This window comes from Urtica dioica, chromosome 6 (genome assembly GCF_054948205.1).
Source record: "Urtica dioica subsp. dioica isolate 48M chromosome 6, U.dioica_male_clone48M_v1_H2, whole genome shotgun sequence".
In the NCBI taxonomy this organism is placed as follows: domain Eukaryota; kingdom Viridiplantae; phylum Streptophyta; class Magnoliopsida; order Rosales; family Urticaceae; genus Urtica; species Urtica dioica.
The window spans coordinates 5,860,229-5,872,584 of NC_142761.1; the positions used below are offsets into that span (position 1 = coordinate 5,860,229).

General features: G+C 42.0%; 3 protein-coding genes across 5 annotated transcripts; 2 read left to right on the forward strand and 1 right to left on the reverse strand.

The window, feature by feature from the left end:
- Positions 1-1,255: 1,255 nt before the first annotated feature.
- Positions 1,256-2,326, forward strand: LOC149393130 (uncharacterized). 2 transcript variants are annotated; one of them, XM_089616438.1, is made up of 3 exons: positions 1,256-1,629; positions 1,783-1,908; positions 2,183-2,326. In XM_089616438.1, exons 1-3 carry the CDS (start codon positions 1,345-1,347, stop codon positions 2,186-2,188), a joined length of 417 nt encoding a protein of 138 aa, XP_089472564.1. In that variant the 5' UTR covers positions 1,256-1,344; the 3' UTR covers positions 2,189-2,326. The 2 variants fall into 2 exon arrangements, with proteins under 2 accessions (XP_089472564.1, XP_089472563.1); XM_089616437.1 differs by having other exon boundaries at positions 1,835-1,908.
- A 3,403-nt stretch (positions 2,327-5,729) lies between these two features.
- On the forward strand, positions 5,730-9,806 carry SDE3 (P-loop containing nucleoside triphosphate hydrolases superfamily protein). 2 transcript variants are annotated; one of them, XM_089616872.1, is made up of 6 exons: positions 5,730-5,864; positions 6,289-6,463; positions 6,564-7,347; positions 7,411-7,584; positions 7,663-9,117; positions 9,216-9,806. In XM_089616872.1, the coding sequence occupies exons 3-6, from the start codon at positions 6,577-6,579 to the stop codon at positions 9,522-9,524; spliced, it is 2,709 nt and encodes a 902-aa protein (XP_089472998.1). In that variant the 5' UTR covers positions 5,730-5,864; positions 6,289-6,463; positions 6,564-6,576; the 3' UTR covers positions 9,525-9,806. The 2 variants fall into 2 exon arrangements, with proteins under 2 accessions (XP_089472998.1, XP_089472999.1); XM_089616873.1 differs by having other exon boundaries at positions 6,573-7,347.
- A 59-nt stretch (positions 9,807-9,865) lies between these two features.
- LOC149393132 (Bifunctional inhibitor/lipid-transfer protein/seed storage 2S albumin superfamily protein) lies at positions 9,866-11,048 on the reverse strand. The gene is made up of 3 exons (XM_089617914.1): positions 10,682-11,048; positions 10,419-10,490; positions 9,866-10,128 (listed from the first exon to the last, which is right to left on the reverse strand). The coding sequence occupies exons 1-3, from the start codon at positions 11,046-11,048 to the stop codon at positions 9,902-9,904; spliced, it is 666 nt and encodes a 221-aa protein (XP_089474040.1). The 3' UTR covers positions 9,866-9,901.
- Positions 11,049-12,356: the final 1,308 nt, after the last annotated feature.

The window sequence follows — 12,356 nt, forward strand, 5'->3', positions numbered from 1 at the left end:
AAAAAGTACGAGAGAGAAAGTGACGAATTTGTTAATAAATAATGGTAAATCAGACTTAATTATTGTCACATAAGTCTGTTGGCTATTTCTCTAAAAGTTGTGAAACATAGGCTAAAAACAAATTTTATAGTTTCATTTTGGCTATTTCGCTACACTGCTCTAAGTTTAAATTGAATTTAAGTTTTAAGTCAAGTTTAAGTTTAATTTAAGTTTTAGAGTTAAGTTTAAATTGATTTAAGTTTTAGAGTTAAGTTCAAATTGAATTTAAGTTTTAAGTCAAGTTTAAGTTTAATTTAAGTTTTTGAGTTAAGTTTAAATTGATTTAAGTTTTAAGTTAAGTTTAAATTTAATTTAAGTTTCAGAGTTAAGTTTAAATTGATTTTAAGTTTGAAGTTAAGTTTATTTTTAGTTTAAGTTTTAAATTTTAAGTTTGAGGTTAAATTGTTAAATTTAACTTAAGTTTTAGAGTCAAGTTTAAAATGAATTTAGATTGTGGCATATTTTGTCAATTTGACTTGCAGATTCGCATGTGGGAGAGGCTGAACGTCGTCTTCACGGACGTTACGGGCTTGCCTGGGGTGACATTCCCACAACTCAAGCTGAAGGTCGTCATCGTCGCCGAAGCCCTCCTCATCCTCATCCTCCTTCGTCTTCTCAAAAGTTGGCGTCTTCAGCTACCGCACCGTCTTCTTCGCAGCGCTAGTCGTCAAAGAAGCCGCCTGCTTCTTCATCTCTTAGGGAGACGTCTTCATCGAAGCGTTCTTCTAAAAGGCCGGTGTCTTCCCCGAGGCCTTCTACGTCGTCTTCGAGTCCTCGTCGTTCAGACATTCCGGAGAAGCAACTCTCGCTCCCTACCCCGTATAAAAGGAAAAGAGAAGAGGCATAAAAAACTCTGACACATGTAGAGCGGTATGTGCGACAGAAGGCGACACATTGGGACGCGTTCACAGATCCAACGAAGCCAAAGTACGCAGAAAAGCGGATCCGTGCGTTCAACCCATTGAAGGACGTGAAGGAAAATGATTTTAATCCTTTCGTGAAATGGATGCGGACGTCGAAGTGGAACGACAAATTCATGGGTTCTGTTCGCCTGAAGACTTGCGATGCAGATCCGGAGTTCTTTGGGACGTTGTTGGGGTCCACGAAATGGCTAAACGAGTCGGTACGTTATTTGTTATAATTCGCTTCCCTTTAAATTTAAAGTCACGTTATATGTTTCTTATTTCGCAGCATATTGATGCCATATTGAGCATGCTTTGGGCTCGCCAACGAACGTCCGACGGATATCGGCAAGACGTCTGAATCATGGATTATCGGTGGGTCTAACACGTGTATGGCCGATTCATGAAGGAAGAAGAGAACAAAAAGAAGGCCATCGAACTGGGGACGGAGCCCGAGCCCGTGGAATGGGATATGAAGGTGGTCATTACCCCAATGACTGGGTACAGGGACGCCGATGTTTTGGCGTGGATGGGTGCTCGCGAGATCCTGTTCGTCGTGAACTACAAGAAAATTCATTGGTTTACATTTTGGGTCGACATCGAGGAGTGGACCATTACCGTCCTCGATTGTCAAAAGGACCTCGTGCAGACGACGTGTAATCAGAAGGACTTTAACGAGATGATGGAGGTACGTAAAAGTTTATTTATGGTTATTACGATTATTAGGTTTATTTATGGTTATTAAGATTATTAGGTTTATTTATGGTTATTAAGATTATTATGTTTATTGATTGATTGTTAAAATGTTATTTATGTAGAATTGGACTCGAGCACTGCCTAGGATTATGGCCATACGTGGTTTCTTACGCGATCATCGCATGTCGTATCGGGAGCTGAACGAGGGCGAAATTTTATTCCATCCTCTGACATGGCTAGTCGATCAAACGGTCCCACAATGTGCTTACAGGTAAACATGTAAACTTTTTTACACGTTTAAAGTTTGTGACATGTTTAGATTTTTATCAATTTTTTTGAAAAGTTATTTTATAAAATATTTGTTTGACAAGTTATTTTATAATTTTTTTTTTTGATAAGTTATTTTATACAGTTTTTTTTGTTAAGTTATTTTATACAAGTTATTTTTGACAAGTTTTTTTTTACAAGTTATTTTATACAAGTTTTGTTTACAAGTTATTGTTGACAAGTTTGTATATTAACTTCAAGTTATTTTTGTTTTGTAGCGGTGATTGCGGGATGTTCGCAGCGAAGTATGTCGAGCACTTACTACTGAACGAATCGTTTGACACACTCCAAAGCGTGCATATGAGAACGTTCAGGAAGAAATGGTGCGTCGACTTATTCTACGGAAGGCTTATCACGTGATTTTGTATTGTTGGATGTTTTTTTTTAAATCTTTTTTGTATTGTATGTAATAGTACCTTATAAACATATAACTCAAATAAACGTTAAAGTTTTATACTAAAAAAAATAAAAATAACACCACATCTAAAGTTTTTAAAGAAAATAAACATGTAACTTAAATAAACGTTAAAGTTTTAAACTTAAAAATAAAAATAACACCACGTCTAAAGTTTCAATCCCTCCAAGTGCATGCCTTTCTGTTATGTCCCCCACCACCACATTTTCCGCATTTTCGCTGGATAACAATCTTTTCTCCTTCAGATGGGTATTAATTAATCCTTCTTCTTCCTTGTTTACTTTTATTACGTCGACCGGCTTGCTTCTTTTCAACTGGTTCCACAACTTTCATGTTTTTTCTATCTCATCCGGGACATTCCACTGATCTTCATTGCCAACCGGATATATGGCTTCTTTGTACATTTCAATCCACGTCTCCTTCAAATAAAAGTCACTGCACAACGAGTACATGTCGACGCTTCGATGTTGGGCTGCTGCGATAGAGTGCTCGCACATGATATTCAATTGTTGTGGTAGTTCACAAGTGCATGAATTCGCTATAAGGTCTACATCGAAATCACATCTTGCATCTTTGACATGACATTCAAATAGACCAAGCCCGTACACATTGATGAAGTGTGCCTTATTATTTAGCTGTGCGAGATCATTTTGTCACGTTGGTGTCAATTTTGTATTCAACTTGTGCGCTATCTCTTCTCGATCGAAAAACCAAGTTTGGAGTGTGAATCGAAAAAACTCGAGCAACGTCGTAATAGGAAACGTTTGAAGCTTTCTGCGTTGTTACTCGTCATTAGGTCGTACTTATATAAACAACAACGTTTATATAATCAACAATATTGAAATTCATTACACAACAAGTTTTAGACTTTTACCGTTTTCCAGGAAAGAAAGCTTTGGCCCACCGATCGACACCAACTTCTTCGAGATACTTTGCCATCTCGACACCTTTCCTTCTCAATTGTCTAAAATTAGCTTCGAATGCTGTTTTACTGAAGGCGTAAGCAGCATCGTACAATTAAAAGCGACAATGATCTGTCTTGAACTTGTGTTGGACATTCAGTTGTAAATGATGGTAACATGCTCCTGAGGGATACCATGAATCACAACTTAGACACCATGTATGATGCTAATGTGTCGATCGGATATGAACGCCAAATTAGGTACGTCTTCACCGATAGCTTATCGCAATCTTCTAAAAAACCAAATCCAAGAAGTATGACACTCGCTGTCTACAACTCCAAATGCAAGTGGATATAATTGTGAATTCACATCCATTGCAATTGTGCAAAGCAACTGTCCGCCGTATTTTATCTTTAGAAATGCACCGTCCAATGATATGACCGGTCGACATGCTTTGAAGCCTCTACGACACGCCTCAATAGAAAAGAAAGCGTACTTGAATTTGTCACCATCTCGCACAAAGTCGGTTAACGTCCCATAATTCTTTTGCTGCAACATGTACATCCAAAATGGTAATTTATGATAGGATTGTTCTGGTGTACCCCGCACCTACCCAATAGCTTTCTCTTTGGATCTCAAAGCTTTCAGATACGATATGTTCACACCCCATCTTGTCTTGACTTCTTCCCTGACAATATGGGCCGAATACTCCGCCATAGAGCTAATGGAGTACTAGTCTTTAAATACGTGACTGATGGCCCATGGTGCAGCTCCTCGATGGCCCTCTGTTCGAACGACACACGCACATGAGTGTTTACTCTCGTACGACGTAATCTCTCACATATCAGATCACTACACGACACCCCTCAACCTCCATGTGCATTTCTCATCTTTGCATAGGACATATCGTCTCTTTTTGAAAGAAGATTTCACTCTAAATTCGAAATTATGTTTCAAAGCGTCCAATTGAATATGGTTATTCAATTCCTTCTTGCTCTCAAACTGTTGCCCAATATATATTTCTTCTGAGCCTCCTGTTATTTTCAAAAGTTAGTTGAACAATATATTATCATATTTCACTTGAAAATTTAAATCTAGATCGTTATTAACTGTAAAAGAATGACTTGGATAATGACTCGGTTCTTCCTTTACGACATCTTCGGCGGTGAACTCGGGCGCTTTTCATGAATTAGACACGATTGGTGATCCGATTATTGGAGGCTCACGCGACGGTTGATAGTGACCCGATGGTACTGTAAAAGTTTCCACAAACTCATCATATTCTTCCGGATTAGCGAATTCTTCAAATTCATCACCTCTAACATGGTTATCTCCATCATCTCTATCACTATTGTCTTCATCACATTCGCCACTATGGTGTTCATCACCTTCGTCACTATTGTGTTCACCACATTTGTCACTGTTGTGGTTATCATCTCTATCACGCATGTACATTTCGTCTTCGGCACACTTGTACGCGTTATACAAGTCATCATCACAGCCATCGTGTTCGTTTTCGATTATAGGATCATTTTGTTGGTCCTAGATAATAAGAGTATTCCGTCTCTTCTCCGCTTCATTGCGAGATACATCTCCAACTACCACATATTTGCATTTACATACTCCACGATACGCAATGGGTGTCATGATCTGTTTCGTTACCAAACTTATACAAAGTGGAAATTTATTACGTTTTTTGTTCTTCATATAATACGAAACGTCACCATCGTCCTTCAAAACAGAAGGAGCCATTGGAATCGTACCTATTGCGTATGGGACTTCGAGTTTTAAGTCGAACGTGAATCTGTCTACATCGAGCTTCTCGTATATCAAATCCACTAACTCTGTGTACATTATCTCTTTCGGAACTGCGAATCCACACGTATCTGCATTGTTAAACCTCCATAAGTGTTCTTCCTTCTCCCAAGTGTCGTTAACCATTATAAAAACTGCAAAAAAAAAAAAAAAAAACAGCCAAACTATGCAAAATTAGCTTCTGTATCGTACAACATCGTACATCATCGTACAACAATGCATCGTACAACATCATACAAATCATGAAGTTTGTTTAAATTTCATCGTACAAAAAGTTAAATCTCATCTTATCATATTGTATACCATTTTACAAAAAATTTAAAAGCCAGATTTTTGACTATGTACTTCAGATCTGATCGATTTTTATCTTTACATTCTATCATATTCAATCAAAAGTTATTTAAAATGACTGAGTAAGTAATCTTACCCATGATTCCACGAAAGCCACTTAAGTAGGGTTGGTTGAGATTTCTATGGTCAGAGGGGCATTTTTGTCCGTTTTAGGTACAAAAATCTATTTTTTAATATTTTTAAAAGTTAGGGTCTAATCTTGATATTTAATCAACTATTAAGCCCCTCGATGAAATTTATCTTTTATTTTTAACATGTTCTTAAATTGAAACCGCATGAAAAAATTTAATTGGTTGGCGAGAGCGAGAGAGAGAGAGAGATGTGAAAAGAGACTCACTTCGGTGTTCTTTTCACTCGTTACTCACTCTCTCTCTCTCTCTCTCTCTCTTTCTCAATCGGCGTCTGAGATTAGTCGAGGTATGATTAATTCTCCCAAGCTTTGTTGTTGTAGTGATCGATTCTTCTTTTTCCCAAATCTTCAACATACTCACATAAATTTGTTTCTTAACCCCGTAGATTTGTGTGATTGAATTTAGAGGAAAACAATGTCCGTTACTGCTTCTACGTGTACCAAAACCGTGTTATGCTTAGATAACTTCACTGCATTTTATATGGATTCTTTGAGTGATCTGGGATTGTTAACTTTTTTTTTTCATTCATTGTTGGTATATAAAAAAAAAAGGGTTATTCTTCTTACGAGAGCATGAGTCTTTTCATATTCGAATTTTCTCAGTTAAGTGACAGAAAAATCTGAACATTTTTTAGTTACACATACAGATCTTTCATTACTCTGGTCTGTTTATAACTAAATCCTGATTTTTTTTTTTTTTTTGCTTGACAGGATGAATTCTTGAAGAGAAACGCCCATTTGGTAAGAGGTATACACAAAAGTAGCTCATTGCGCTTTCTTTTCTACTTGATTTCCTATGATAAATGATTTTATCATGATCCTCATTCTGTGCGTTCCTTCACTCAGTATATCTCTCTGGAATCTGGTCGTTGAGATTCGATAGAAGGTACATAAAATTCTTCTTTACTGATTTTTAGTCTATAAATATCTTCCATCGCTTTGATTGATCTTGATTGCATTGGGCACCGATTAAATGATCATATCAGTATTCGCAGAGCTATGGGTACGGATGATGAGTCCAGCGACGAATGTTCGGTCATTGGGGAAAAGGGAGAAATCGGGTTCATCGATTACGACGACGACAAATCGGTTTGCAGTTATGTCCCCGAAAACGAAGGTCCGATCATCGTCTCCGTGCCCTTCCCGTTCTTGAAGGGGAAGCCCCAGTCGGCCCTCGTGGGGTCCACGGCCTCGGACCGGATCACAGTGAAGAACACGACCGCCGATCCCGTCGAGCTCTGGGGCGTCAAAATCTACGCCTCGACCCCCGAAAACTCCTTCACTCTCTCCCTCATGGAGCCCGTGGCGGGCCCGGCCCATCGGGCCCGCCTCGAGTCCTTCTCTCTCGAGGATCGGGTTCTACAGCCCGGCGAGACTCTGGTCGTGTGGCTCTCTTGCAAGCCCGAGGCGGTGGGTCTCCACACTTCGGCGGTGCATTTCGACCTCGAGACCGACACGATCGAGAGGCTCGTCTTCCTATTGGCGGACGACAACGTGTCGAAGAACTTGGCGGCTCGGGCTCCGTACTCGAGGGGACAGAAAAAGACGAGGCAATTCTCCGTCGAGAATTTCGTGACCGCTCCGAGGCCCGCCAGGGCTCACGCGAAGCTGGTCAGGAATCGGCTCCCTCGCTATGAGATTCCGGGCGAGACCCGGGAAATGCTCGAGACCAAGGAGATCCCCGATGTCGTCAGAGATTGTCTCGGTGACCCGAGAAGCTACGTCGACTACTTTAAATGTCTACTCATAATGGAAGAGCTACAACTCGAGGTACGTGCTTTCTCCGCATTCTTTATTTGATTTCACCTTTAATTCATGTCGTGTAATTTTCAGCAAGATATGAGTTGCTACGACATGGAAAACGTCGCTTTTAAGGGGAGAAGAACCCAACACTTGGCCCTCGAAGTCCCCGGGCTCGCCGAGAGAAGACCCTCGCTTGTCCATGGAGACTCCATTTTCGCAAAGCTCGCCTCGGAATGCGGAAACGAAACGAGTCCTCCATATCAGGTCCGTATTAAGAATATAGTTATTTTCGCATTCTTGACGAGCATTTTTAATTATTTTGTTTTTTTAAAAAAAATTTAGGGTTCTGTCTTCCGAGTTGAGGCCGACGAAGTTCTCTTGAAGTTTGCACCAGAGTTTCACAAAAACCACAGAGACGGAAGTCTCTACAACATACGGTTCACATATAATCGGATCAACATGAGGAGGTTATACCAAGCTATCGACGCCTCGGTACAGTTAGATCGCGAATTCCTGTTTCCAACGGACGCGTACCGAAGGAGGCTGATCGAAAGGAAGCCTCTGGTCCCGATATCGCACGATCTCAACGAAGAGCAGACTCGCTCGATAGAGATGGTCCTCGGCTGCGAAGGAGCTCCGCCGTACGTGATCCACGGTCCTCCGGGCACGGGAAAGACCGTGACCCTCGTCGAAATGATTCTCCAACTCTACAAGTCCCGAAGGAATTCCCGAATCCTCGTTTGCGCGCCTTCTAACAGCGCGGCGGACCACATACTCGAAAAGCTCCTGAAAGTGGAGACGGTGAAATTCAAACGGAACGAGATCTTCAGGCTCAACGCTTCCGCTCGGCTGTGCGACGAGATGAGCCCGGATTTTTTCCCTTTCTGCTACTTCGAAGAGGACGTGTTCAAATGCCCCGAAGCCGGAGAGCTCTCGAGGTTTAGGATCATCGTGTCGACTTACATGAGCGTGTCTCTCATGCACGTCAACGGTCTGAAACGCGGCCACTTCTCGCACATCTTCTTGGACGAGGCCGGGCAAGCCTCGGAGCCCGAGACGATGATCTCCGTGGCCAACTTGTGCAAGAAAAGCACGGTGGTGGTTCTCGCCGGAGACCCTCTTCAGCTGGGTCCGGTCATATACTCCAAGGAAGCCGACTCGTACGGGCTCGGGAAATCTTACTTGGAGAGGATATTCGGTTTCGAGGCATACAGCGATATGGACGAGAACTACGTAACAAAGCTTGTGAGGAACTATCGGTGCCACCGAGAAATCTTGCACCTCCCGTCTCAGCTCTTCTACGACGGAGAGCTGATCGCTTGCAGGGAAGGAACGAGCCCTTTCATGGAGAAAGTCGATTTCCTCCCGAGCCGAGAATTCCCGGTCCTGTTCTTCGGGATCCAAGGCTGCGACGAGAGAGAGGGAAGCAATCCCTCGTGGTTCAACCGGTTCGAGGCGAGCAAGGTTGTGGACGTCGTAAAAAAACTGACCGCGAATCGGGATTTGGACGTCGGTGAGATCGGAATCATAACTCCTTATCGGCAGCAAGTGCTAAAGCTCAAGACCGCTCTCGAGCATTTGGACAGAGCCGATGTCAAAGTCGGGAGCGTCGAGCAGTTTCAAGGGCAAGAGCGGCAAGTTATCATCGTCTCCACTGTCCGATCCACAATAAGGCACAACGAGTCCGACAAAATGCACTGCCTCGGGTTTCTGAGCAATCCCAGAAGGTTTAATGTCGCCATGACCCGGGCTATAAGCCTGCTGATCATAATCGGAAATCCTCATATCATCTGTAAGGTATGCAAATTTAAATTCTGATCTTCCGACTCCATTCTCGAAAAGGATGTCAAACAAGTATCAACCATCGATGTATATATATATACATATATTAACAGGACGCGTATTGGAATATGATGTTATGGAGGTGCATAGACAACAACTCGTACGAGGGTTGTGTTCCTCCCGAAAGGCAAGAGCTCGCCGAGGAGTACCCGAACGAGCAAAACGGTTATGATGATTACGGTTCCTATAGAGGTGTGGAAGAACAAGAGCCCAAGCCCACCAGCGACTGGGCCGGGGATCCTGATGATCCTTTGCCGGCCGAGCCCGCCGGAGACCACGAGCCCTTGCCGGCCGACTTTCCGGAACCTTCTGGATGGGGCGACGACTTTGAACCAGTTTCTGACCCGACCGGTTGGGTGTGAATACGAGCCCTCGAAACCCACGGATGAAGCTGCATGGTCCGATAAATGAAATTCTCTCTCTCTCTCTCTCTCTCTCTCATATTTGGGTTGACTGTTAGTAAGGAAGCAGAACATGCAATACGGCTCATTCTTTTGGCTACTACTCTTGGAACTAAAAGCTCTGATCTGGTAAAAGAAAAGAAGTAGAAAAAACAGATAATTTGTTCTGATGAAACTATCAACAGGCCTTCAATGTGTTATTATTCCTTGTTACAACCATTGTAATGCAGACATGGTTTTGCTTGCTGTACTGAGAGCATGTACACAAAAAATGGTGGATCACATTTACTCTTTACAATTGGGTGACAGAAAAAAAAAACCTCTCGCTGGATCTCTATCTAGCTTGAGAGAAACAATGCCATTAGAATTGTGCCCATTTTGCGCCAACATTTTCCGGTGCAGTGCCGAGTATCCGGTGCCGATGAAGAGAACACTATTGGAGGCTTTTGCACTGGTCTCGGCCTAATCGGGAGAGGTCTCGAGGCCATTTCCGGCGCCGGAGAATCGGTAGAAGAGCTCGGTGGTAGGCCTATCGTTGAAGGAGATGATTGGCTGCTAGGTGCTTCTGAAAAAATTTAAAAAAATTGACAAATCAATATTTCATTCATCAGATTCCTCTGCCATGATGTAAATTGCTATGGAAATTGATCAAAAGTCAGTAATGAAGAAGCATATACGCCAATCAAGTACAGTCCAATGATTATAAGAGATCATACTATATATCAATATCAGGTGGGAAGAAAAAGTAGTGATTATTTTTAACTCTAGCAGAAAAGATCATTGACTTTGGTTTTGAAGTAGTTTTAAAAATGGAAAATACAATTAGGTAAATCAGAAAGGGAAATTAAAAGATACCAGAATTCTGAGGGCTTGAAATCGCTGAATCAGTTCCTTCTGGACTTGGAGGCATTGCTTCAGATTCAGAACCTAATTGAAGTGCAAATTTGAAATGCGTTATTGACGAAAAAAAAAAAACATTCAAATTCAGGAAAAAGAAAACACCAAGAATTTCAAGAAGCGATCAAATTAAAAATCCTGAACGAAAGAACGAACACAAGAATTCGTCAAACTTGAGCAAAAAGGGCTTTTTCTCTGAATCGGCGAATCAGGGAACGAACCAGAGCAAAAGGCGTCGAGAGAGTGGTGGCCGCGGAGATGGCAGACGGAGGGGAGAGAGATGAGCTTGGTGGCGTCGAGAGGGAAGCCCAGCATCTTCGGCTCGCGGAGGAGGTGGCAAAAGCAGAGGCCTCCGCCGCCGGTGACCGTCTCCGCGAAGGCCGTACAGCATTCCGGCGGGACGGTGGCGGAGAGGTTGTTCGGAGGAGCCGACACGAAGGCCAGGCACGCCGAGAATGAGACTAGCTCCGAGACGCACTCCGACGCCGTTGGCTGTGGAGGCGGAGCCGCGGCGGCGGCGGAGCCGGAGCCGGTGCGGATTAGAAGGATTAGGAATGAGAAGGTGAGTCTGACAATGGCGGAGTCCATTGGGGAGAGAGAGAGAGAGAGAGAGAGAGAGAGAGAGAGAGATCTGTGTGCGCTCAGAGATGATGAGAGTTCGTTAAAGATACGCCGATCATAAATTGGCATATGGCGGGAAAAAGATTAGACGTGTATTCCCCAAAATACCCCTCCGTCTCTCCCAACTATTGTGATTAATCACTTGAGAGCTGAAAGAAAGAACCAACTTCAAGATATCTTCTTTAATTATTATCATTTGATAGGACGTCATTTTTAGGTTCTATTAAACGAGAAGTCCGGTACGGGCCATAATAGAATTTTCCGGCCACTAAGGGATTAAAATTCTGGATTTTCAGTGTAAATCTAAAATTCCAATTGCGGTTATAAAATATAGAGAAAATGGCGGCATAAATACCATATGTTTACGGGTTTTTGTGGATATATACATAAAGTTTAAAATTTGCGGTAAAAATACCTAATGTCAAATATTTGTCTTTCCGTCACTATCAGAGGCTGTTAATTTGGATGTATTATAATGAACGTTGATGATACATAAATGGGTAACAAAACGACAATCGTATGAAAACAGAACTCTGCTTTGGTTGTTCTTCTAAAATCCCTAATCCCAAATCCAATTTCAAACCCCTAAATTCGCAAGCGATGGAAACAGAAATTGAAACAGAAGAGCAGATGCTTGAACAAGAAGAAGAAGAAGCGGAGGAGGCTGGATTTGAGCTTCGCGAAGAGGAATACGCAGAGGACGGAGAGAACGTAGAGAAAACTCTTCCACAAAATGGTGGTCTTTCGTGAAAGACGTCTGCGATCAGGTCGGCGATGGCGTCTCTGATGGGGTTAGGTCTGAAAGTGATCTTGAGAGTCTTTGTAGTGATGAAGAAGAGCAAACCAAGAGGAAGAGCAAGAGAGAGTACAACCCACGCAGAAAACAGTCCGATTTTAGCTTCAAATTGGGTATGATTTTTCCAACCATTGAGCACTTAAGAGAAGTACTCAAAGAAGAGTTTATAAAGATTGATAGAGACTTTAAATATGTGTTTAATGACAAGACCAGACTTAGAGCTGTATGCAAGGGTCGTGGTTGTGGATGGGTTTTGTATGCGAGGGTTATAAACATATGGTATTTATGCCGCCATTTTCTCTAAAATATAAAATGTGTTTTATTTATAATGTTTTTTTTAAATGTTCTAAGAGAATTTTAAATATAAAAAATGGTGCTAAAATAAAAATCATTGATAATGATCAAGAAATTATTGTAAAAAGAACTAGTTAAAACTTCTCCGACCAGATTCAAAGAGATGAATTTCGATAGAGGAAAGA

Coding starts and splice junctions, on each gene's coding strand:
- SDE3 (XM_089616872.1), top strand. CDS start 6,577: ATGGGTACGGATGATGAGTCCAGCGACGAATGTTCGGTCATTGGGGAA. Junction 7,348..7,410: donor TGGAAGAGCTACAACTCGAG/GTACGTGCTTTC, acceptor TGTAATTTTCAG/CAAGATATGAGTTGCTACGA. Junction 7,585..7,662: donor AAACGAGTCCTCCATATCAG/GTCCGTATTAAG, acceptor AAAAAAATTTAG/GGTTCTGTCTTCCGAGTTGA.
- LOC149393130 (XM_089616437.1), top strand. CDS start 1,345: ATGAAGGAAGAAGAGAACAAAAAGAAGGCCATCGAACTGGGGACGGAG. Junction 1,630..1,834: donor ACTTTAACGAGATGATGGAG/GTACGTAAAAGT, acceptor TCGTATCGGGAG/CTGAACGAGGGCGAAATTTT. Junction 1,909..2,182: donor GTCCCACAATGTGCTTACAG/GTAAACATGTAA, acceptor TTTGTTTTGTAG/CGGTGATTGCGGGATGTTCG.
- LOC149393132 (XM_089617914.1), bottom strand. CDS start 11,048: ATGGACTCCGCCATTGTCAGACTCACCTTCTCATTCCTAATCCTTCTA. Junction 10,491..10,681: donor TCTCGACGCCTTTTGCTCTG/GTTCGTTCCCTG, acceptor CACTTCAATTAG/GTTCTGAATCTGAAGCAATG. Junction 10,129..10,418: donor TTCAAGCCCTCAGAATTCTG/GTATCTTTTAAT, acceptor AAATTTTTTCAG/AAGCACCTAGCAGCCAATCA.